Source organism: Octopus bimaculoides, chromosome 24 (assembly GCF_046866305.1).
Source record: "Octopus bimaculoides isolate indiv1 chromosome 24, ASM4686630v1, whole genome shotgun sequence".
NCBI lineage: Eukaryota > Metazoa > Mollusca > Cephalopoda > Octopoda > Octopodidae > Octopus > Octopus bimaculoides.
Genome location: NC_142951.1, coordinates 23,761,891 through 23,789,390, shown reverse-complemented (window position 1 = coordinate 23,789,390; position 27,500 = coordinate 23,761,891). Strand labels below are relative to the sequence as shown.

At 36.5% G+C, this 27,500-nt stretch overlaps 1 protein-coding gene across 10 annotated transcripts in view; it reads right to left on the bottom strand.

Moving 5' to 3' along the window:
* The window catches only part of LOC106882575 (striatin-3), a 267,291-nt gene that overhangs the window by 2,162 nt on the left and 237,629 nt on the right, over nucleotides 1-27,500 (bottom strand). For 3 of the 10 annotated variants that reach the window (XM_052976853.2, XM_052976855.2, XM_014933292.3), the window contains 9 exons: nucleotides 22,591-22,938; nucleotides 13,566-13,723; nucleotides 11,644-11,702; nucleotides 11,327-11,443; nucleotides 8,876-9,045; nucleotides 6,662-6,829; nucleotides 4,964-5,104; nucleotides 4,632-4,739; nucleotides 1,805-1,891 (listed from right to left, as the gene is read on the bottom strand). In XM_052976853.2, the coding sequence (XP_052832813.1) occupies nucleotides 1,805-1,891; nucleotides 4,632-4,739; nucleotides 4,964-5,104; nucleotides 6,662-6,829; nucleotides 8,876-9,045; nucleotides 11,327-11,443; nucleotides 11,644-11,702; nucleotides 13,566-13,723; nucleotides 22,591-22,938 (1,356 nt within the window). The remainder of the gene's footprint in view (nucleotides 1-1,804; nucleotides 1,892-4,631; nucleotides 4,740-4,963; nucleotides 5,105-6,661; nucleotides 6,830-8,875; nucleotides 9,046-11,326; nucleotides 11,444-11,643; nucleotides 11,703-13,565; nucleotides 13,724-22,590; nucleotides 22,939-27,500) is intronic. The other 7 variants (XM_052976854.2, XM_089341082.1, XM_089341084.1 and 4 more) reach the window with 3 other exon arrangements.

Sequence of the window (27,500 nt, the reverse complement as noted above, 5' to 3'; positions counted from 1 at the left end):
CCCCACTACTCCAGCTTGTTGTCACCTTTAAACAACCCTTATATATGTACTGGTGAGACTATCAACAGCTGACTGCCATTGACTATTGATAGAATTGGAGACTAACATCAGCTACTAGGTGTGCATTACATGTCTGGAGTTGTCTCCCTTATGTACAAGAAGAATGACTATATTAATTTCTAATCATCATCATCATCATCATCATCGTTTAACGTCCGCTTTCCATGCTAGCATGGGTTGGACGATTTGACTGAGGACTGGTGAAACCGGATGGCAACACCAGGCTCCAGTCCGATTTGGCAGAGTTTCTACAGATAGGCACAAATTTGGAGTATAGGGAACAGCTGATCAGACTGACCTCAATATATGACTGGTACATAATTTATCAACCACAGAAGAAAAGTTGCCCAAAGAGCCATGCAGTGGGACTAAACTCAGAACCATGTGGTTGGGAAGCAAACTTCTTACCACGTGCCTATATTGCATGCATTTGTGCAGTGTCTAAGCATTGTTCACTTGAAGAGTTATACTGAACAGCTGTTGTAGCATGAATGATAAATATGACTATTGGCCAAGTCCATCATGAGGATTGCTCCATCACCCATGTTTTAACAAAGCAGGGTAGCCAATGTTCCTCTGTGTAATGGCTATGGCAAAAAAAGATTGTGGTGCATGATGCTGAAAGGATTGAGGAAATATGCCTTCCTTTTTAATCAATCCCTCAGCAACTTGCAAAGTTGAAGGTGAAGGTGCCCTCTCCCAGTGAATTCATCAAACGACTGGCAGAAATGGTTAGAGTGAATGGCTCTACTCTATACATATGCCTGCAGATTAGAGAACCACAGTTGGGCAGGGGCTTAAGTCCTTGGCGATCAAAGTAAACCTGGATTTGTGGGGTTTCCTGACAGGCTCTCATTGGAGATTCCCCTGCACCACCGATGCTTTTCACATTTTTTTCATATATATAAATTCAAATTACGATAAATGTAAACAAACAAACGAAGTTTGCTTTAGAAGCGTTGAGACGTCTTAGAAAATTAAAGAAGTGATTTTAAATTCTCAAACGCTGGATAATGCTAATAATATAGCCTGAACAGGATAAACTACCCCTATTTTGCAGAAAAAAGTGTGGGTGGCCAATCCCATTTCACCCTCCTCTCACTTTCTTCTCTACATCTCTCTATCTGCCTGCTTGTCTGTCTGTCCGTCCGTCATTCTGACCAATATCTATATTTTTGGTTAACTTTTAAATGCTCCTTACATTAGACAGGTTCCTCAGAACTGCTAGGGTCATTATTCCTACACTCAAACACATCCCTGACCTACTTGTCTCTTCTCCTTTCATTCCCTTTCGTGTGTTCTACACCAAACCAAACTCTGCACTAATCATAATACATAATCCTTCCTTCCCAGGACATTATCCTCCCGGAACTTTCTCTCTGCTTCATGTCTTTCCCTGCACATGCTGATTAGAAATGATTCGAGAGGAACATAAATGGCATTAATCTCATCATTAGTCAGAGTGACTCAAGGCCACAAACCACTCAAGGCTACTGCTTTCTAAGCCAGCACATATATAAAAATTAAAAAACAAAATAACTTAGCTATCAACTAGATATGTTAACACTCAACTGTCTAACTGTATATTTCCTGTTAATTTTTTTAATGGTCATTGTTAATAAATATGTTAGCACTAACTTCCATAATATAGACAGACAGTATAAAACGCTGTGATATCATTATGAAACTTGATATTGAACACACTGAAAGGATTAAAAAGAAGGAGGTGTTTATCAATACTTACTCCCTGATAAGAGATACAAGCCACTGGGGTCAACAGCCAGGCTAGTCACGGGATCTAAATGGGCAACCATCGAATGAACCATTTTTCCTAAAACAGAAAAAAAAAACATATTTAGTTGATCAACACAGAGAACAGTTATTTATTATGGGCAACAATAATGATGATGACGATGATGACAGTGATACTGATGGTGGTGAACATTGCAATGAGAGTGATGATAATGCTGGTGATGATTGTGTTGAAAGTAATCATCATCATCATTTAACATCCTTCTTCCATGGGTTGGATGGCTTGACAACAACTGGCAAGGCCAGGAGCCACACCAGGTTCAACAGTCTGTTTTGGCTTGGTATCTACAGCTGGATGCCCTTCCTAATACCAACCAGAATGTACTGGGTGCTTTTTATATAGCACCGTTACCAGTGCTTTTTACATGACACCAGCAACCATACCAATGCTTTATAGGTGGCACCTTGGTTTTAGGAACTCAATTCTGTTGTGGTGGGCAGGTTTTGGTAGTGGTGACTCTGAAGATGGGAGTGAGTATGTCTGTTCTTGTTGTTGTAGTGGAGATGTTTGTATTTTCATAACATTTCTTGGGGGTTATTGCTTGTTTGTTGTTTGTGTGGAAGTGCTGTTATGGGTTTGTCACAGTTTTTGAAGTTGCAAGGTGTTTATGTCTGGTGCGATTACTTTATTTTGTTGTTGTTTAGCTCCAGGTCAACCATCATCCAGCTAAACTAAATTATGACCAATGACCCTCCAGCTATCTTTTTCCTATGTTCAAGGAACTCAGCTCAACATTATCTTTTTTTAATAGTAATGAGTTAGATATCTGAGGGAGATTCGGTTCCTATTTCTAGCAAGTCAAGTAAACTACTTCATTGACCCTGGAGATGTATGTGTAATGCTGATGGCTCATAAGCAACCTGAAGTAATTCAATGTGAGAATACTTACATACACTTGAACCATTCTGACCTAGCTCATGCCCACACCACAGAAATCCAAACACAAATTCAACACACTGCCCATACACATAATTCTACACACTTCCTTCACCACACATATACATGTATCTAATTAACCAGATATGCATTACTTCTGGCTAATGTTCATATTTAAAACTTCTGTTATTTTTATTTATTATTTTAAAAATCTTTCAATAAGTCATTTGAAACATAACCCTAAATAATAAAGACAGAGATTATTTTCACTAAATCCCAGCAAACTCTTCATTATTTTATATGAAACACTTGGGCAGTGTGCTTCTTCAATGGAAATATTTTCAAAAACAGAATTAAAGCTGCAGTAGTTATCACTGACCTTACTAATATTACTACAAACGAACAATTGATATAAAACATTGCTCCTGTTAACTATAATTGTCATGGTGTGAAATAAAACCCTTTCTTAACCAGTACTTCACTTTCCATGATTTTTAATTCCTCTCTATTTAAAAATTTTTCTCCCCCTTCCTCTCTCAACACACGACACACTTCTGACATCTTGCAGAATTAAGCATATTGCACGGTCTTCCAAAAGTTAACTGCCCTTTATCTCATTCACTATCTTCTCACAACAAATTAGTTACATCCATTAAAATAAGATTCAGGCTGTTTCTACTGGCTACTGTTTATCCCAAGGTTTATCAAGTCTTAAACTTTTTTTCATAATATTTCTTATAAAATATACTGCCTTCATTTAAATTGTTTTAGAAAATAAAATAGAACTATGTAAAATAACTGTTGTTATTAATTTGGTGTTCAGAACATAATACTGAAATTTTGATGCAAGAATTTAGATCACGTTAAAAAAAGGAAATTTGTATCATAGAACCAAGGGCAATTTAAGGTGGGTTGGTATCAAAAGGAGTACTAGTCTTCCTTGCAATAACATGCTAGGTGCTTCTTCTTAAGGCTGATATTAAAATGAGAACACAAAGTCAAACATTTCTTTTTTTCAGTGTGGTCACTGGCCACATTTGAGAGACCCTTCAGCAGTTCTACACACTGGCAGCAACAGAATGTGAACTACTGACCTCAAAGCTTCTCAATTTCTGGTTGTCCAATAGGCAACACTTGAAGGTACAGAAATAATTAACAGATGTCAATTTAAAAATGTCTGGGTATGTGAGTAATTTGAAAGTACCTTACAGAGTGACGACTGTACTCTGCATAGTTACAAGTTGTCCTTTGGCAAGGCATAGCACCCATCCAGCCACCTTGCCAGGAATATGGCCAAGTCATGGGACCGCAGCATGATAGATTGTGAAGAGGTAGCAGAAGAGTTCAACCAAGTCAATGGTGCTTGCTGCAATGCATCCATAGGGGTGGTGTTTGTGGTTGTGTAATCAGCTAACGAAAGATTCACCATGACTCAAGTTCCCAATTCAAATTCATAATAATGCAACTGGACAGGCCACTAAGTATTTTGCCCAGTGTGCTAACGGTTCTGCCAACTCACCACCTTAAACAGTATCTGTAATATTAAAATGCATGAAAGCGGGAACACAAGTAAGCTGAGAGAAGTTGGTGAAGGTATCAACAGAAGAGAGAAGAAGAGACAACTGTGATCTGATTAAACTACCATGAAAGACAGACAGGAAGTGGCAGGGATGAGGGTTGATCTCAGGATACAAGGTTTCACAGAAGATATTGACAGAAGACACTTGACTAAGCATGAAAACAAATGGACATTAAAAACCAAGATTAGGTTTAAATTTGTTTTTGTGCATGTGTGTGTTTACTGATATTTGATAAACAACAGCAAACATAAATTTAGAAGTGGCCATTGTATGCGAAGGTCTATTATCAAGGTTTATCTTACCTGTGTGGTTGTCAAAAAACCTAATATGCCTATCTTCATGAGCAGTAATAGTTACAGGTAATGTAGGATGGTTGATAACTCTGTTGATCTGATTGTTTAAACTAGGATCTGGAAAAGAATTGGATTTATTGGGTTATCATCAATGTAAAGAAGGAGAAGAAAGGAAGATAAAGACAAAAGAAAAGAAAAAAGGACAGAGAAGAAAGAGGAGGAAATTAGAGACTGAGAAAGAAAAATGATGACAAAAATGAAAAAAAAAAGAGAAAAACAAAAAAGAAAGAAAAAAACATGAACTTAAAAAAAGCAAGAAATAAGAAGAGAGAAAAACCAACCTGAATTTTGCTTAGTGTCAAGTTTTAGAATTTGTTTCTTTGTCTCTATATCAAAAATGTATGTATGAGATGATGTATAGGAGGTGACCATTTGACTTGGATCACAGCATACATAGTCAACAGATGTAGGAACCCCATCATCTGAAATAGATATAAACATATATAAATTATATGGTGGTATCCATATACAGCCAGTTCTCTAAACAAAGAAGTTGAATAACAAACAGTTTTACTGAAACAAACTAGGAGCAAACTACACACAGAATTGTATAATTAACAGGGAGTCCAGTTATTTATGATTTGAAATTTAAATGACAAACCACGAGTAGATATGCAAATGTATAAATCCTGGGAGAGCAAATACAAATACTATTCTAAACAAGGAAATTGTATAGCAAACATTGTTATATATTCATTTTTTACTCGTTTATTACTGTTCTTATTTTATCTTATGTCCATTGTCCACAAATCTTTCATCACACATCTGTGACCTCTTTAGCAAATGGACTAAGTAGAGCAGGAGAATACATGTGGATGAAAACAGTAACTGAAGAGGTCACAGATATGTGACAAAAGATTTCCAAACAATAGACATAAGATATCATCATCCGTTAATGTCCATTTTCCCTGCAGGCATGGGTTGGACAGTGTGACCAGAGCTGGCAAACCAGAGAGCTGCACCAGGTTCCAGCCCGATTTAGTTTGTTTTTTTTACAGATGGATGCCCTCAACACCATTCTTGCTACATGTCCTGACCATCAAAGATGATGTTTCATGACCAGCAATTCAATATTTTAACTGCTGGCTCTTTCTAGGACTTTGTTCTTAGTCACTTAGTGTTTCCATTTCATGGAAAAATACAGGGAATCAAATTGCTCCAACCTGAATGTGAAGCCAGATGGATTTACTCTTTTCTATTCTATTCAGGTGTAGCTTTTCCTTTTTCTTCTCCCCACTCTTCCGTCTCCTTCCTTTTTTCTGTCTGTTTTGACTTTTTGTCACTCTTAACATTTCTGTGTATGCTGTTATTTCTTTTTTCATTTCTCTTCATTTCGTTTCTTTTCTTTTTTTTTTTTTTTTTTTCATCTTTTCTTCCCTACATTATGTCATCTTCCAAGAGAAACTAGAACACTATCTATGGTGATGAAAGTTTTGGAATTCCGGGTATTGAAAATGGTATGCTGTTTAATAAATGGAAAGAACAAAGTTTAACTCTAGCTAAGCCGTTTATTACTGTTGTTACTTCATGGGTTATTGCTAGTGTTGTTTCTGTCTCTGGCTATATTTTGTAGACACAGAGAAAAAGGGTTGGGATTGGAGAACTTAAGTACAGTTTCCATCAACCAAATTCTACGCACAAGGCATTTCATTAATCTATGGCAGAAAACATCTGTCTAAGATTCCACCGAGTGGGACTGGATCCATACAGAACTAAGTGGTTTTGAAGTGAACTTAGTCGCACAACTACACTTGCACCATCTATTACAAGTTAATTCACAGGATGGGTAAACCAGATTACCATAGAACCATAGAACTACTTGTCTTAGGACACAAAAAAGTGTCCACAATCCACAAAGTAGCATTAAAACTTTTGATCTAAGTATGTACAATGTTGCTAACAACTCAATATCTTGTCCACGTAAGGCATTTCCTTCCTGGAATGTCAGGAACATGAACAGAAATTACCATGATACTTACCGGTGTCAACTTTAAACACTGACAGTAAAGGGTCTTTACTGCCAGGGCTCCACAATCTAACTGAGCCATCTGCAGAGCAAGACAACAGCTGTGACCTGGAACTGTGTATTGACAAGCCCCATACAGCATCTGTGTGACCAACTAAAGTTTCTTGCAGAACTGAGCAATCTAGAGAAGAGAAAAAATGTTTTTAAATGGCTTGTATGCATATAAACAAAGTTTGGTGGAATTCTGGTTTAAGCACTGCACATTATAACCTCTCACAACTTCTTTTAGTTTGAGGAGTTTGCAGAAAAATTTTGTGTATCTGTGTTGTACAAACGGGAATTCATAACGGGGATTATGAAAACGAAAATTTTTTTCTGTTTTAATTTTCTTAAACCCTACCCCAATTAAATCATAAGAGTTCCAATCTTTTTCAAATTTTTAAAAAAATCAGAGTTTAAAATATGGACAGTTTAAATTTTTCACTTAAATCCCAGCAATGGACCACTCTCAGGTGCATCATCATTCCATTAAATGTGTTTATTGGGGGACAAATATTGAAAAACATCAATACATGTCAGAGTAACAAAGAAATGAGGAAGTTATGAGGTGGTCGCAAGATATGCTAAAAATAACAGCTAAATCGCCCTCAAACCACACAATTCCCATGTGTAGAACACAAATTCACAAAAATTTTCTGAACATTCCTCCGAATAAAAAAAAAGTTATAAAGGGTTATATGGAGTGCTTAAACCAGAATTCTGCCCATAATCTAAAAAGATATAACTACAGGCATTTAAACAAGGATTGTAGATATAACATTATGCTTACAGACACATAAACATGGTTTGTAGAACATTTTAATTTATAAACATAATAACATTGTCTATGAACATGGTTTAGAAATATATCACGGTTTATAAACACACAAACATATACATACATGTATATATACTACACACACATTTTATGTGCTTTACATTTACTTTACCTCGTTAGGAATGGTTACAAATACATTATTGAAGCATTGCTTTATAGCTGGATGCCCTTCCTGATGCTAACCTTTTCCTGTTTCTCAAAGAAGGAATCGCTTGCTTCCTACATGTTCAAGGTTACAAAGCAAGCAGATGATTGACAAGAGAACTGACAACAACACTGCTTGTAGTTTGCAACTTTCATATAATACAAATGCAAGCAAAACACACACACACACACACACCATCCACCAAATTCCCTTGCAAGTCTTTCATCAACCTAGAACTATATTAGAAGACACTTTCCCAAAGTGCCATGCAGTGGGGCTGGTCTCAAATCCAATCGGCTGAGAGTAAACTTCATAACATAACCATGCTTGTGCAATTTTTATATATATATATATATATATATATATAAGTGGCACTTGGAAATTTCAATATGTGATTGTTTCTTTTCTAGAATGACATCATACGATATGTGTGAGAGGTCAAATCTAGCCAGTATGTACATAAAACAGATAGAATATATAGGTCGGCTATGGCTGGTTTATAAGGGTTAAAAAGAAAGGCACAGTCACCCATCCAATAATAGGGGGAAAAAAAGACAAAGATAATGAAGACCACAGTCATAAGCTAAAGGAGTGATAAACCTTACAAAAATAGAATCTTCTTTCATTCATTTCAGTCATGAGACTGTAGCCAGGTTGGGACACCACCTTGAATTTCAAGTCAAATGAATTGACTCCAGTACTTTTTTTTTACCTCAAGCCTGGTACTTATTCTATCAGGCACGTTTGCCGAAACGCTAAGTTACAGGGATGTAAACACACCAACACCAGTTGTCAAGCAGTGGTGGGGGACAAACACAGACAAAAAGACACACACACACACACATATATATATATATATATATATATATATATATATATATATATATATATATATATATATATATATATATATATATATATATATATATATATGTATGTATGTATGTATGTATACACACACACACACATACATATGTATAGGATGGGCTTCTTTCAGATTCCGTCTACCACTCACAAGGCTTTAATCAGCCTGAGGCTATAGCAGAAGACACTTGCCCAAGGTGTCACGCTGTGGGGCTGAATCTGGAACCATGTGGTCGGGAAGCCACACAGCCACACCAGTTAAAAACAAAACAAAACAATAGAATAAATAAGAACAAAAAAAAAATGAGAATTTCTTTTTTTAAAACAACAGGGGAGCTTACCAAAAGAATCATAGGGGTCAATACTAGAGATTGGGATATTCCAACAGCGGATAGTGTTATCCACACCACCACTGTAACATTGTTCTCCAGTAGGGCTAACAGCAAGGCATAACACAGGACCTTCATGGGCTCGAAATGTATACACTGGTTCAACATCCACTGAAGCGGTCCTGTTGATAGAGGCAAGAAAAGAAAATCAATAATTATATACAATAATATATTAATAAATACATACATTAATATATGATTTCAAATTTTGGCACAAGGCCAGCAATTTCAGAGGAGGAGGTAAGTCAACCCCAGTGTTCAACGAGTACTCATTTTATTGACCCCAAAAAGATGAAATGCAAAGTCAACCTTGGTGGAATTTGAACTCAGAACATAAAGCCAGACATAATGCCACTAAGCATTTTGCCCACTGTGCTAATGATTCTACTAGCTTGTAGACTTAATATACATTAATGTATAACTTTGTTAATTTGCCACAACTACAAACTTGTTGTTGGCACTCCATCGCTTATGACGTCAAGGGTTCCAGTTGATCCGACCAACGGAACAGCCTGCTCGTGAAATTAACATGCAAGTGGTTGAGCACTCCACAGACACATGTACCCTTAACGTAGTTCTTGGGGATATTCAGCGTGACACAGTGTGACAAGGCTGGCCCTTTGAAATACAGGCACAATGGAAACAGGAAGTAAGAGTGAGAGAAAGTTGTGGTGGAAGAGTACAGCAGGGTTCGCCACCATCCCCTGCCGGAGCCTCATGGAGCTTTTTAGGTGTTTTCGCTCAATAAACACTCACAACGCCCGGTCTGGGAATCAAAACCGCGAGTCCGCTGCCTTAACCACTGGGCCATCGCGCCTCTACGACTACAAACTTACACATCAGTGAACAAATGTATTTTATTTAATAAAATAGAAACACAGCAAGTGTGCAATGGCTTTTTAGCAGGTGACTGTGAAAAAAATTACTTCATGTGGGAAGGACTGAATATTGGATAAGAAATAAATTAGAATTTCTAAAACATTAGTTTTTTAGTTTGTCGACAATGAGAAGAAATATCTAAAGCTTTAGGCAGAGGCACTCTTGTTCTTCTACAATGAATTTTTACTTAGAATGTTACATATTTACTTTACTGACAGCCAAACACCCTTATAAAGATGCTTAAATATACAGACACACTCACAAACAAACAAACATACATACATAGAAAAGCACTCATGTACACACACTCACACACAAATGCACTAAAAATATACCAGGCATGGCTGTGTGGTAAGAAGCTTGCTTCTCAACCACATAGTTCTGGGTTCAGTCCAACTGCTTGGTACCTTGGGCAAGTGTCTTCTACTATAGCCTTGCCTCACCAAAGCCTTGTGAGTGGATTTGGTAGATGGAAACTGAAAGAAGCCTGTTGTATGTATATGTGTGTGTGAGTGAGTATTTGTGTGTGTCTGAGTTTGTCCCACCACCATCACTTGACAACTGATGTTGGGGTGTTTATGTCCTTGTAACTTAGCAATTTGGCAAAAGTGACCAATAGAAGAAGTACTAGGCTTACAAAGAATAAGTCCTGGGGTAAATTTCTTTGACTAAAAACCTTTTAAGGCAGTGCTCCAGCATGGCCACAGTCAAGTAACTGAAACAAGTAAAAGAATAAACTCTCACTCAAACATGCACGCACACACAAATGCACTCAACATACATATAACCATCATCATCATCATTTAATGTCCAGTTAAGGTGTCAAGCTGGCAGTATCTTTAGCACGCTGGGTCAAATGCTTAGCAGTATTTCACCCATCACTACATTTTGAGTTCAAATTCCACTGAGGTCAACTCTGCTTTCATCCTTTTGGGACCAATGAAATAAGCACCAGTTGAACACTGGGGTTGATGTAATCGACTCATCCCCTCCCTGCAAAACTGCTGCCCTTGTGGCAAAATTTGGGTTGTATGGTTTGACTGAAACCATCAAGCCTGAGAACTGCACCAAGCTCCAATGTCTGTACTCCAGTACTCTTTTTTTCTCAAGCCTGGTACTTATTCTATCAGCCACGTTTGCTGAAATGCTAAGTTACAGGGATGTAAACACACCAACCCCAGTTGTCAAGCAGTGGTGGTAGACAAACACAGTCAAAAAGACACACACACACACACACACACATACATACATCATCATCATCGTTTAACGTCCGCTTTCCATGCTAGCATGGGTTGGACCATATATATATATATGTGTATATACACACACACACACATACATATATATGTTAACGATGGGCTTCTTTCAGATTCCATCTATCGCTCACAACACAGCTGAGTGTTCTTCCACAACATTACAAAGTATACTCAGTGTTCTTTTGATGGCAGCAGCACTGGTGAGGTGACATACATATAAATGCATTACAAGACACACACCCACACTGACACACACAAACATACTTACTTTTTGGCTGGAACTGTTTTCTGAAGATTCCATAATTTCAAAGTGTGATCCTCTGATGCTGTTATTAATACAGGGTCTATGGGATGGAATGCTAATGACCTAACTCCATCAAAATGGCTGGAAAAGAAAAAAAACGAGGAACATTATTATTGTTAGCAAGGAGGATGAAAGAATGAAGAAGATGAAGTGGAGAGAGATAGGAAGAAAAGGAGACAAAAAGAAGAGAATGAAGAAAAAGGAAAGAAAATATAGAGGAAGAAAGAGAGTGATCAATAAATAAATAAATAAACAATTAACTAATGTAAAAGACTTCTTACCTTCGCAATGTATATTTGGCATTCCAGGTTTTTCGAAAAACCTCTTTCGGAGCTGATATCTAGATAAATATATAAATAAATAAATAATGATCCTTTCTACTGGAGGCACAAGGCCTCCAAATTTATAGGGAGGAGACTACTCAATTACATTAATCCCAGTGTTTCACTGGTACTTAATCTATCAACCCCGAAAGGATGAAAGACGAAGTTAACCTCGGCAGAATCTGAACCCAGAACATAGCATTTTGTCCAGCATGCTAACGATTCTAATGATAGTAATTTCAAATTTTGGCACAAGGCCAGTAATTTTCAGGGAGGGCTAAGTTGATTACATTGACCCCAGTACTCAACTTGTGCTTATTTTATCAACTTTGAAAGGATGAAAGGCAAAGTCAACCTTGGCAGAGTATAAATTCATTAGTAACAACAACAACAGCAACAACAATCCTTTCTACTGGAGGCACAAGGGCTCAAATTTGTGGGGTGGGGACTAGTCGATTATATCCCCCGCACCCCGTTTCACTCATACTTAATTTATCAAACCTGAAAGGATGAAAAGCAAAATCAACTCCAATGGCATTTCAATCCACAACATAAAGTCGGAAACAAATGCCACAAAGCATTTTGCCCAGCATGCTAAGAATTCTGTCACCTCACCTCCTAATAATAATAATAATCCTTTCTGCTAAAGGCACAAGGCCTGGAATTTTGTGGGAGGAGGACTCATCAATTACAACAACTCCAGTGTTCAACTGGTACTTATTTTATCAACCCCCAAAAAATGTAAGACAAAGTCAATCTTGGTCACATTTCAGAACGTGAAGATGGATGAAATGCTGCTAAGCATTTTGCCCGGTGTACTAATGATTCTGCCAGCAGGGAAACAAAGAAGATAATAAGCTAAAGGGATTATATATATTATGTAGAATATATCAAAAATTATGCCCTCACTCACACACCCAATCAAAAAGATAAATAATAAATAAACTGGGCATTAAGGAAACAAGTGATATTTGTGGCCACTGATCAGTAAAAACACACCAGTGAGTAAAATTGGCAAAATAATTAGGAACACGTAAAGTTTATGTTCAATACAGAGAGAAACACTATATTTTACTCAATCTTTAGTATCCAAGTGCTATTTTCTTCACCTTCTTTTGCAGCGATGTTCTTACACATTTGTGTATATATATGTGTGTGTGTGTGTACTCACACATATACAGGGTGTCCACAAAGTCTGGATACACGGGGATTAACACATACTTTAAGAAATTATCATTTCATATATTTAATTGTTTATGTTATGATTTTATTTACTCCATGTAGCCAGACTTTGTGGACACCCTATATATATATATATATATATATATATATATATATATATCCTCCCCCTTTGTTTAGCTCTCCTGTGTGAACTTTCTGTCCGGCATTCACCATGATAGATCGCTGACCACTACCTTTATATTTTTTTTTTCCTTGTTTTTCTCCTTATTTCTTTCTGTTGAAGAGCGTAGCTCGAAACATTAGACTTTCTCTATTCCCGAGCATTAAACTAATACATCCTTTTGTTGTTTACACCACCTGTCCTCGTCTGTTGTTTTTTTCGTAAATTCTCCCATATATATATATATATATACATACAGTAGGCTTCTTTCAGTTTCCGTCTACCAAATCCACTCACAAGGCATTCATTAGCTCAAGGCTAAAGTAGATGACACTTGCCCAAGGTGCCAAGCAGTAAGTTCTGAGCTCAGAATCGTGTGGTTGGAAAGCAAGCTTCTTACTACACAGTTATGCCTGCACCATTATAATTAATTTCACGTACACAATGACATACTACACAACTTTCCTATCAATACATCTTTTAAAACATCTACTCACAGCACAAACAGTAAGGACCAGTGACCAAACTCCATACTCACATCATAAGCTTGTGGGTCTGCTTCGTTGGCTACCGTTAGTCCTGCTAACTCTCCAAGGCCTAGTGCTGCCTCAAGGGCTTCATTCTCTGCTCCTGGAACTCCAATCATGGGTCTTTTGGAAGGTGCTGGAAAAGATATGGAGCCACTTCCTTGAACACCTGTCAAACAGACAAGGGAAACGACAAACTGAAGCAAGAACTGGCACAAAGGCACAGTGAAGCAACAGCTAACAATATCTCAATGTCTGCACCTGTATTGATAATTGGGTTAATTAATAACAATAATTAAAAAATCAAACTGCATTGACCTCGCTGGTGTTGGTAGCCCTACAAAAGCCCTGAGCAGAGCCTCTATCTCCAACAAAAAAAAAAACAAAAAACACACAAAACAAAAAAATCCCTAATAAAATAAAATGATGATAATTTTTAAACTTAAGTATGCCCCACTCAGATACTGGGAGAGGGGGGTCAGTCAATTAAAATGACCTCAGTGCTTGACTGGTACCTAATTTTATCAACCCCGAAAGGATGAAAGGCAAAGTCGGCCTCAGCAGGATTTTAACATAAAGAGCCAGGATAAACATCACAAAGCATTTTGTCCGACACTCTACTGAATCTGCCATTCCATTAAATGTAATAATAATAATAATAATAATAATAATAATAATAATAATAATAATAATAATAATAATGAAACACTTGGCAAGAAATGGAAACAAAAATGAGGGAAGAATAAAAAATAATAATAATAATAGTAATGATAATAATGAGTTAGTGACATGAGGTGGATAAGAAACAGAATCTTTTGTTAAAAATTATTTTCTTTTTGTTTGATAGTTTGGAATCTTTCCTAAAATTCCTGTGAACAAAAACAAAACAAAACAAAAACAGAATACTTTTGTTGTTGTTGTTGTTGAAGCTAAGACCAGTTGCAACAACACTACATGGGTCTCTGATCAGAATAAGCTCTCGGGTGAAACAGAGGTTCAACAGCTCCATACCACCGTGTGGCGTGGGCATATTTGTGTAAGATAAACAGACTATTGTATATACATACAAATGCACATAACACTATTTGTGAAAGAGAGAGAGAGATGGTAAAAATGATATATGGTCAAAGATGTCCACCTAGCAATGCATACGTGTGTGTGTGTGTGTATATAAATATACATCTGTATATAAGTGTGAGTGTGTGTGTCTGTTTGATGATCTGGGGGTCAATATATACAACTGTTTAAATCATTGAAGGTCATAGTTCAGTGACTTAGGGGTTACTACAAGATTAAAATCCTTGGAGGTAAAGTTCAACAATTTGTGGGGGAGGGATCAATATATGACTGCCTAAAATTCTTGAAGTCCACAATTTAACAGTTTAGAGATCAATAAACAACTGACTAAAATTCTTGAAGGTCAGAGTTCAACAATATTCGAACTAATAAACAAATAGAAGTTTATAAGTTGTGAAGAAAAGCAAGTTCTGACAGCATCAAGCAGGGCTTTTTTATTCTGAGTCGGAGTAAAGTTTGAACTTAGTAACCATCTAGCCAAGTAGTAGGTCCACTAGCCTTGATTTTAACACACATGCCTTACCTCAGTATCAATGAAATTATTGACCTGTCAACAATTATTGACCTGTCAACAAAATAGAAAGGAAGAGGAGGAGAGAAAGAAGGTGAGTAGATGAGGTGGGGATCAAAAAGTTTTGCATAACTTATTTGTTGACCTCTCCCTTTTTATTTAAGGAAGGAGAATTGGGAGAGCAGGATGATGGCAGGTGGTGATAGTCATGGAGGGGGATATGATTTAATGGAGTAGTGTGGGGGGTGGAGTCATCAAGAAGGGGAGAGTATGATGTAATGGTAATGGTAATTAAGCTAACAAGCAACACATGCAGTAGCAACAACCACAAAGACAACAGTAGTAATAGTAGCAGCAGCAATAGTAACAACAACAAACATCTATATTTAAGAGAAAATAGTAAAATAATGAGAATATGTGTGTATGCATGTATGTACACACACACACACACACCAGAGGTGTTTCAAAATGATGTATACCCAGTTTATCTATAGACAAAATAGTGATAGTTAAGTTAATTCTAATATAATTTTAATGAAAGCAATATCACGAATATTGCTAGAAATAAATATGCAGTGAAGGAAAACAAAAAAAGAATATTGAAAAAAGATTAAATTACTGTTTTAATTATTTTACTTAATATGGAAGACAACTCCAGACAGGTTTCAATGTTACCATGACCTCATCAGTGAAGTACACATTTCACCACACTTATCAAAGGAGTGGTGAAGGAATCATTGAGTAAATGCACAATGAAGTACATCGGTTGGCATGGAGAATTAGAAGTATTTAAAGAAGAGATGGCATATGATGAATAAACAAGTTAAGTTAGTGTTATTATTTTAATAATCCCTACAATAAATATTCTAGTGGAGATAATTATGATGAGGTGGGGGAGGGGAAAATCAATGCTAGTCAACAGCTAATACTGATATTGTTTCATTTATTTATTTCAGCAAGTAAGGGAGACAATGCCAGATATATTTCAGTCTTTATGATTTTCATCAGTGATTCATAAGACATCAGCAGGTAAACCAACAAGATAATAACACTGCTTGATGTAGGAAAAATTAATTTGTCTAGAGGAAGTAAACTGGTCTTAAGAAATTAGCCTACAGTCTAGCGAACATTATTCAAAGTTAAATTCATTCCAGCAGATGGAAACAAAAATACAAGTTATAGCTGCTGTTAAGCCCCAAGTCAAGCAGACCTATGATCAAAGGCATTCCATTCATGACCATCCAATTTTAATTTTTTCAAAGTATAGTGCACCACTGATTGCATTATCTACTGGTCTTCCATAAATAACCTTGCCCGGACTTGTGCCTTGAAGGTTAACTTTCTAGGTGTAATCCCATGGTCATTCATGACCAAAGGAGGTCTTTTAGGTATAACAGGGAGAAAGTGTAAACAGCTATCACATACAGGAGTTACAGCTAGCTATAAAGAAGTACTATGGATGGCAGGTACGGCTAACTATATAGGTACCACAAATAGGAGATATAGCTGCCAATAAGTACCATAGATGAGAAGTACAGCTAACAATAAATAAGTACCACAAATGGGAGATATAACTAAGCAAGCACCACAGATGGGGCATACTACTGTAAAAAGGTACTATGGATAGGAGGTATAGCTAATTGTAAATAATTAGGATAGATGGGAGGTACATCTCACTAACACAAACAACTAAACGCACTGTATAGTTAACAAGTATTCCCTTAGTTTATATAGTACTGAGTTCAAAATCCTTCATCTGTGATATCTTTGGTGAGAGATTGGGTCCACAATAAATGTGGGAAATTCTCACATGTAATACCATGTGAACACCGGAATTTATGGTGTTCAAAACCCTTCATTTGTGATATCTTTGGTGAGAGATTGGGTCCACAATGAATGTGGGAAATTCTCACATGTAATACCATGTGAACACTGGAATTTATGGTGTTCAAAACCCTTCATTTGTGATATCTTTGGTGAGAGATTGGGTCCACAATGAATGTGGGAAATTCTCACATGTAATACCATGTGAACACTGGAATTTATGGTGTTCACTAATAATAGTTTAAGTGCATAAGAGGATGTGAGGATAGCAGAGCTGACCTGTCACCCCAAAGATAAGCTGATAGTGTGACAAATGTTTTCCTCATAAATTACAGTGTGACACAATTTCTTTTGTCTTTGGTCAATGTTATTTCATATTTGCTTCTATCTAGAAATCAAAGGAAATGACTACTATTCCCTTCACACTTTGCTTTTCTGTCCTGGACATCAATGTTTCGAAACTTACTTATTTTCCATTACATTTCAGACAGATTCAGTGGTGAGTTGCAGAAGCAGAAATATCATTATAGCAAATATTCTACTCAATACCACAAATTTGCTTGTCAGTTGCTTGACCATAATCACTTGAGTATGTCCATTAGTGGCTGACAATATGTACATCTCTGATCATGAGCAGGAGTAGTGGGGGAGCATTGTAGTCATGTGCTGAGAGGGGATTCTTTGGTGTTTGAATAAATGTAACAAAAGCAAAGTTTGAAGGAAATATTAGCCATTTTTTAGTACTTTCCAATTGAAAGCAAATAGGAAATACCAGTTGCTACCCAAGGACAAAAACTGAGTTAGTGTTATGGTTATGGGGAGGCTTAAGCACCATTACTCATATGCCTTCACTGTTAGGTAACCATACCTATATGTCTTTTGAATCAAGGACAACAAACTATGGCCCCTACAAGCACAAGTAAAAATTTTTTAAAATTACACTCACATATTGAAGCAACAATAATACAACAGTAATAAGAAGCAAAAAAAATAAAATAAAGAAAAATAAAAGAAAAAACAAACAAACACCATCTCTCAGCATGATTGAAGCTAAATTCACTTAATATGAAAATTGTTGTCTGCAAAATTATTGATGCTTGCTTCTGTTATGACATGGGTGTACAGGTCAGGTGTAAGACTAGTATTACCCAAATAAATATTTGGATATGGTTTTCTAGAATAACCTTTGATAAAATTAATGTTCACACAGAATGTACTCTGTACTACACCAAACGCAGTTATGATATTAAACTAATACAGTTAACCAATATGGATGATCAACGCTGTCAACTGCTCAGCAGTTCACACAGTTTCTTTATTTTATTGAATGCGTTAGTCCACTTTCAGTCACGTGGGGGTGGTCAGATTCCTTCCACAACAGTTTCATGTGAAGAGAGGTGGAGAGCAAACAGCTGTTTGCTAACTAATTTCTAATTTACAGAATGATATAGAGAGTGCAATGAACAAAACTAAAATGCAGAAGAGAAAGGTCCTAATGTCAAACCACCACAGTCAGTGGTTCAATTCTCAACCAGACCTTTAACTATTATTTGTGAATAACAGAACAGTGAACTGAGAAAATCATTAGAGTATTGAAAAAAAAAATGCTTTGCAGTATTGTTTTAGCTCTTTACATTCTGAGTTCAAATCCTGCTAAAGTCAACTTTGCCTTTCATACTTCCTAGGTCAAGAAAATAAAGTACTGGTTAAGTGCTTCCTAAACACTCTCCTGCCAGATTTCTATCATTGTGCCCATATTAGAAACTACATTTGTGAATTATGTAACATCTTTTATATATATATATATATACTACTGCATTCATGTCAGATACTTTATTGAAAGTTGGTTAATCCCAGTGTCAGCTCTTTGATCAGAGACATTCCAGCTGTAATCACTAACTTTTATTCAGACACTGGTAGCAAGAACTACATCATTATACATCCCATTTTTTTTAAAGACATTTTCATAAAGAGATTTGTAATGAGATGTGGTTGCCATTTTCAGCATACTGAACAACCATGTGGAAGTTCCCATATTTCATTAAATGTCTGTGTCCAAGATAACTCTCAAATAATGTAATCCACTTAGTTGTAAATGGTTACCAAAAGATTGCCACAACACTTCACTGCAAGTTGCAGCAACAGTGGGTATAAAACTGGTGATTGTGGTCTTGATTTGCAATGCTGGACTGAAACTCCTCTCCAGTTATATATAAATATGTGTGCACATGCACTCTCACACACGCACAGAGTTTGGAATGGGGAATGGACTGCCGAGTTTGTCTTAGATAAAGTATTCATAAGAAAAGATCTAAAATCTTGAATGCCAACAAACAAATGTGTGCATATATAAGGTACATGAGAAAATTACAGAGAACCAAGGAAGGACTAAAAAAGGGCTGTATACAAAGCCCTTTCCTTCAGACCAAAGCCTTTACAGATATTAAAGGTTCAATAGTTCCTACTCTGTCACTGAGAGTTGTGTTTATAGTTAAAAACACTTCTCTCTTCAACTCAAATAGCCTCAGAATACCTTGCAGTAAAATGTAGGAAAACCTCACTCTTATCTTATATCATGCAGGATTCCTACACTAAACTCAGCATTTCATGTTGGATAAGGTAAGTAAAACTGAATCTATGAACTTTAGTGAATGTGTGTATAATAGCAAGTTGAAGTGTAAGTTAAATTAAGAGTAAGGGTTCATGAAAAAGTGAGTGAGAGAGCATTTGTGAGGGAATACAGATTGCATGATTCTGAGTGAGGTGCGATTGTGATTGCATGAGTGTGTGTGGATGATTATGAGGCTCAGTAAATAAGATGACCATGAAGTTCATTCTACATTCGCAAGCTAAGTAATATTTAAATTAATACACAGACTCAACCAAAGCAACAACAACAATAATAATAATCAACATAAAAGAAAAATAAGAACTATAAAACTCCATGTATAAATATGACCTTTTTTTTCATTAAAATTAAAATTAGGGGCTTGAATAATTATTTCTAATTTAGGCTGAAGGGCAGCAATTTAGGGATAGGTGGGTATTGATTACATTAACTCCAGTAACTTATTTCATCAATGTTGGAGGAACATAAGGCAAAATTGACCTCAGCACACACACATAAATGGGCTTCTTTTAGTTTTCATCTACCAAATCCACTCACAAGGCTTTGGTCAGCTCAAGGCTTTAGTAGAAAACACTTGCCCAAAGTGCCACACAGTGGTATTGAAGTTGGAACCATGTGGTTGGGAAGCAAACATTTTACCACACAGCGATCCATGCTTTAGGTAAGAAAGTCCTTTTACACACACACACATGCACTAACTTTTACGAAGAAATACAACCTTAATAATGTAATAAAACTATTATTTTTAGAAGATTTAGTTTTTATTTATACAAGAATTATATCAAAACCCATACAAATGTGGGCGTGATTTTTTTTAATATCAACTGACAGCTGGTTCAAATTGCATATCTTTTTAGAATAACTCTTCTTCCACAGTAACCCTTCATCTTGTACCCCTTCACTGCAGGCAAATAATGGGTTCCAAGCAGAAGCAACATACCATCATTGACTCCTTTGCAAAGGAGACTGCAGGCTGTCTTACTTCCACAGAAGGTTACAGGTTGTTCACAGAGATGACAACACCGACAAGAGTTTAAAAACAAGAAACCAGTATTGAAGATGAACAATGCAGTAAGTGACTATCAACTGTAACCTCTGACACCAATTGCTAGTGAGTGGACAATTTGACTAACACAGAGAGACTAGTCATAATTCATACACTTGCTGCACAACTGGACTGTTGTCACAATGCATTACAAAAGATAATGGAAGACTTTGGGTACTGGAAAGTATGTGCAAACTGGGTACTTCAACAGTTGACACAGAATTATAAGAAGAGGAGGGTAAAAATCTGCTCCAATCTGCTAGAAGCATTTGAAGCCAAAGCAGTTTTCTTCTTCTTGATCTTGTAACAGGGGATGAAATATGATCATATCTATACGGTCAGGAAATGAAGGCCCAGTCCACTTCTTCTCCAAAGCCTGAGAAATGGAAAAATCAAAGTCACAGTGACTGTTTTCTGAGATGACAAGGGTATCATTCCTTTTGATTTTCTGGAATATGACCATACCAAGAACAGCAAGAGTACACTGAGCTACTCAAAAAGCTTAAAGAAGCTATTAGGATGAAGAAACCAAACAAGAATTCATTCACCATGACAATGGGAATGGAACAATTCTTTGGCAATAAATCAGGCAATCAACAAACTGAATTGGTCAGAAGTCCCCTATTCATTGTGCAGCCAAGACCTGGCACTCTCAGAGTTCCACCTGCTTGGTCAGTCTTCAGGGACAATGATTTGAAGACACAGATGAAGGGAAGTGGTTATGAAGAATTAGGTACAACAGTGCATAACTGAAGTTTTTCGAAGAGGATTCATGGGTTTGGTCCAACAATGGTACAAATACACTGCTTCTAATGAAGACTACATTTGAGTCATACCTTTGTTTAGAGAAAAAGTTACTCAACCAACATGTGCAACTTAAATAACCTCTGTCAGTTAATGAAAAGTTATGTCCATTTTTGCATGTCTTTTAGTATAATCCTCATATATCTGCAAATTTTATCTTTTATCTTTTACATGCTTCAGTCATTAGACTGCAGTCATGCTGGGGCACCACCTTGAAGAATTTTTAATCAAATGAATCTACCCCAGTACTTCTTTTTTTTTTCAAGGCTGGTACTTATTCTATCAGTCTCTTTTGCTGAAACACTAAGTTATGGGGATGTAAACACACCAACACTGATTGTCAAGTGGTGGTGGGAACACACACACACACACACACACACACACACAATGGGTTTCATTCAGCTTCCGCCTACCAAGTCCACGCACAAGGCTTTGGTCAGCCTGAGGCTATAGTAAAAGACATTTGCCCAAGGTGCCACGCAATGGGACTCAACCTGGAACCAGGTGGTTGGGAAGCAAGCTTCTTACCACAAAACCATATGTGCACCTTCATATGAAATAAAAAATTAAAAACTTATTCATTGGATTATATTAGTGTTGTGCAACATTGTGTGTGTATGTATATTCTTTTATTCTTTTACTTGTTTCAGCCATGCTGGAGCACAGCCTTTAGTCGAACAAATAGACCCCAGGATTTATTCTTTGTAAGTCTAGCACTTATTCTATCGGTCTCTTTTGCCAAACCACAAAGTTATATAAGTTTTCCCTATTTGTCTCTGATGACAGAATATCCTTTACTCGGGGATATCCCAGAAACAGGTGTAAGATTTTGACTTTCTTCCTATAACAATATTGCCCTGCCTTAATGTTTACTGTCCTGTTTAACAATTATATATATATATATATATATATATATATATATATACATACATACCCATTGTACTATAGGGGTTTTAAGACAATATAGACTCCAAACTTGAGAAGAGTATCAGACAGGATAAAATCTATACATGGGGTTTTGAGGGTATTAAAAAAATTGAAAATGCAAAAATATTTAAAGAATACAGCAACAACAAATAATCAAATAAAACAAAAGCAAATACAAATAAAGAAAAAAGCAACTATTTAAAATGATTGCATGCATACCATTGTCATCAAAGTGTTCGGGCAAGTGACTACCCAAAGGTGGGGTCCGGTAAGAAGAGGAGGAGGAAGAGGAGGAAGCAGAAGAAGAAGGTGGCGACCTGTAACCCTTCGGAGAAGCAGAGCCGGCGGAAGACGACAGAGTGAAAACAATGGCTTTGTCACTGGCAATAGAAGTGAAGCTGCTGTATCCACCAGCAACGGCACCGCCAATGCCGACACCACTGTCATCCTCGCCACCATCGTCCATGCTATCACCATCACTACTGCTACCACTGCTCAAATTTTCGAGCATTGCTTCACAACTGTTATATGCTGACATCATAGCCTTCAGTGTGCCGCGTTTCGGACCTATGTACACAGGAGAAAAGCAGAATTTTTTTTGTCTTGTTTGTTCTTTTTTTTTTTTTTCAGAAGAAAAACTGACCTTTCAGTTCTGTTAATTAAGAAATATAATTACAACCCAATAATAAGTATTTCATTGATGCTTAATTAAGGTGCATATTGCAAGTGTGTTTGCATACATGTATGTATATGTTTATATTGCATGTGTGTTTGCATACATTTATGTATATAAATGTATATACATGTATGTATATGTTTATATGTATGTGTGTGAACCTCTGTCTATGTGAATATGCACATTTACCTTTGTAATTGTGTATATGTGTGCCTCTGAGTATGTGTATACCAGTGTGTGTGTGTGTGTGTGTGTGTGTGTGTGTGCATGCATGCATAATAACCACATCAATATTTTTTACAATATCAACATTTGTACAAAGTTTCAGTTGGTTTGAAATGCTAGTCACGATCAGTTGTCTTAATCCTAACTATGTGTACACAAATCCTGACTGGATCATAAGCCTAGATATGTATAAATGGTTCCTGACTGGATCACAATCAAATGTCTTAATCCTAGATATGTGTACATGGTTCCTGACTGGATCGTAATCAGGTGTCTTAATTCTGGATAGGTGTACAAGATTCTTAGACTGGATTCAAACCAAATGTTCAAGATTAGCTATCATTAATATTGTTGTTGTTGGCACTCCGTCGCTTACGACGTCGAGGGTTCCAGTTGATCCGATCAACGGAACAGCCTGCTTGTGAAATTAACGTGCAAGTGGCTGAGCACTCCACAGACATGTGTACCCTTAACGTAGTTCTCGGGGATATTCAGCGTGACACAGTGTGACAAGGCTGACCCTTTGAATTACAGGCACAACAGAAACAGGAAGTAAGAGTGAGAGAAAGTTGTGGTGGAAGAGTACAGCAGGGTTCGCCACCATCCCCTGCCGGAGCCTCGTGGAGCTTTAGGTGTTTTCACTCAATAAACACTCACAACGCCCGGTCTGGGAATCGAAACCGCGAACCTATGACCGAGAGTCTGCTGCCCTAACCACTGGGCCATTGCGCCTCCACCATTAATATTATAATTTCCCAAACTCATTTCTTACAGTGCACATCTAAATGCAATCAAAGATCTAGTAGTACATATAATCATCATCATTTAACGACCATTGTCCATGCTGGCATGGGTTGGACAGTTTGAGCAGAGCTGGCAAACTAGAGCCCTGCACCAGGTCCCAGTCTGATTGGCCGTGGTTTCTACGGCTGGATGCCCTTCCTAATGCCATATATATTCATATATAATGTAAGAACATACTGCATATTTAGATATGCACCAGTTTATTGCAAGGGTGCAGTTTGGTAATCTAGGGATGCTGCCCCCTCTCTCTACTGTCCGGTAGGCTCCACTGAGAATGACAACAAAGAAAACAATGTGAAGTAGACCAAAACAGACATTTGTTTACCTGCAGCTATTAATGGTGTGCATCCCAACACAGTGGTGGGGTAACAAGGGGTGGTTAACAAGGCTACTGCTGCTGCTGATATTTTGTGTCTATGTGTGTGAGAGAGATACATACACACACACACACACACACACACACACAATGTAATACTATAAAATACTATGTGTGTAATACATAACCATCGAGTAGTATCTAGGGTTGTGTGTGTGTGTGTGTGTGTGTGTGTGTGTGTGTGTGTGTGTAATGCATGAGCTACATGATATTGTGCAAAAAAAATGTGTGCCTGATGCATGAGCTATGTGATGCTATGAAATATACTGCATGCGTGTATGTTACATGAGCTGTCTAACAATATGTAGAGCATTACCAGGTGTCTGTGTTTGTGTGTAAATCAATAAAGAAAATTTTTCAGCAAAGTATTTAAAATCATAAAGAAAGAAAGATGAAAAAAGACAAAGTAGACATTGTGGATAGAAATGATAAAAATATGAAATTAAAAAACAAATAATAATAATAATAATAATAATAATAATAATAATAATAAAAATAGCAAGAGAAGAAAAGACTTTTGGAATACATACCAAAAGGTTATAAGAATGAAATGAAGTGAAAAGGGGGTTGGAGACAGATTTAGTCTTGGGAAGGTATTTAACAAGAGGTTAGTGGAAGGGTAGAGTTAATATTTTGAAGGAGAGATAAGAAGGAAAAAAATAACCATCACCAAAGAACAGTGAAAGTAGAAAAAGTAAGACACAAGGGGCAGAAAGGTATGGGGGTTTAAGTTGACAGGAGAGAACTGTGTTTTCTAAATTGGTTACTTTATTAGAAACTACAGATATTTTACTTAAGTAGTTATTAACTACTTTACAAGTAGTTAATAGCTACTTGTAAAGTCAATTGCCAATTTCATCACAAATACAACTTTGGTAGGATTTGAACTTGCAACACATGTGGAGCTAAACACTCAACTTTGCTGGACCATGTTATGGTGGATCTTGGGATTAATTAATAGGATTTGTTTAATGGGTTTTCAAGGTGAAGATTAGACCTTGAATCAAAACTGCCAAACATTACAGTGGCAAATAATGAACTAAATATTTCTCAACTCATAAAACAGGGAGACCAGTCAATTGATTTTTATTGGCTCTCCACTTTTGATCTAGAAAGAAAACAGAACCAGTCTTTGAAAGAATATACATGAGCATGTGTGTGTATCTGTGTGTGTTTGTTTTTGATTGCTACAAAAGGAAATGGGACCCAACTATACCATAACGGAAACGGATATATTTCTCTAGAGACTGTGGTACTTTTCTAGGAATATATAACAACAACAATGATAATATTAATAATAATAATAATAATAATAATAATAATAATAATAGTAATTTGGCAGTACCCCACCTCCGGTAGACAACATCTTCAATTAACAACATCATGATATTGGATACTGTATTACATCTTAAACAACAATAATAATAATAATTGCTTCAAATTTTGGCACAAGTCCAGCAATTTTAGTGTGAAAGAGGTTAATTGATTACATTGACCTCAGTACTTGAGTGGTACTTTATTTTATTAACCCCAGAGGGATGACAGCCAAAGTTGACTTCAGCAGAACTTGAACTCAGAACGTAAAGAGATGGAACAAATATTACAAATCATTTTGTCCACGTTCTAATCACTTCTGCCAGCTCACCATCGTCACCTCATAATTGTTTCTGATTTCAGCACAAGGTCAGAAATTTTGAGGGGAGGGGTTAGTCAATTAAATCAACTCCAGTAATTGACTAAGTACTTTATTTTATTGACCCTGAAAGGGATGAAGAAGACAAAGCCAACCTTGGTATATTTATAAACTAAGTATGTGCTGCTGTAGAGGAGACACAGAACCTATAAGCAGCCACGGAGGGAGACATATAATTAATTTCATAAACTCCAGTATGCAGCTGGTACTTATTCTATCAACACTCATAGAAAAAGAGAAAGAGGAGGCAGGTTAAACTTTGCCAGAGGTGTGAACTTAGAACAAAAGAGCTGAAACTCTATACCGAGAAACATTAGATCTCATGTTGCAATGATTTTGACACTCGACAGGAAAGCGATTAATTATAGTAATAATGACGTGTAACAGAGGCAGAAGGTCTCAAAAGGGATGAAGGGAATAACTGTTTTAACCAACCCTAAAATTAGTAAGTAATTAAAGATTAATTAAACAATAAACACACCTAAAATACCAAAACAGCACTAATTAAAGCAAATTACAATTATATAATTAGTCTCAGAAATCATTATCATCATGTATAAACATACACATTTTCATATATATTTATAAATGCATATATTTGTGAGTGAGTGTGTATATATATATATATATATATATATATACAAGCATATATACATATATGTACAAAAATAAGTTTTTGATAATCAAATAAAAATATTTCTTTTCTGCAGGATTTTCTTTTTTCTTTTTGCAAAACTGCACAAGTTTGGAACAGAATTGCAACAGAAACTGTAATAAAGCATGTACACATTAATGAAGCAGTGGCTAGCAGCATGCAGACTACAAAATAGAAGGCAGAGTGGTGCAAATGGGAGGTAACAGAGCAAAGGGAAATTAATGAAGAAGCAGCATGCAGCTGATGACAGCACCATACAGAGAAAAAATGGGGAGAGAAACAGCAAAAGATTAAACACCACACCACACCATACACACACACACATACACATTGTTTGAAACTGAAGACACACTGTTGCTACTCTCGAAGTTTTCTCTTCTCGTTCTTGTGTTCGACCCAGTAATGTAAAGTAGCAAAGAATGTGGATGGGGGTAGAGAAAGAAACAGAAAAAGAAGAGCAGCCACTTTTGAGACCTGGCTGAAATGCATACAGACGAGAGTAGGACATTCAGAAAAGCAACAGAGTGAAATGTATCTTCAAATTCAAACAAATAAATAAATACACCACTACATGTATTGAGTACTTCTTTCTCTCCCATTTGTACACCCAAACAATATATATATATATATATATATATATATATAAAATAAATTGTTTTAACAGTGGAACTCAAACTAGACAAGGTTACAAATAATAGCA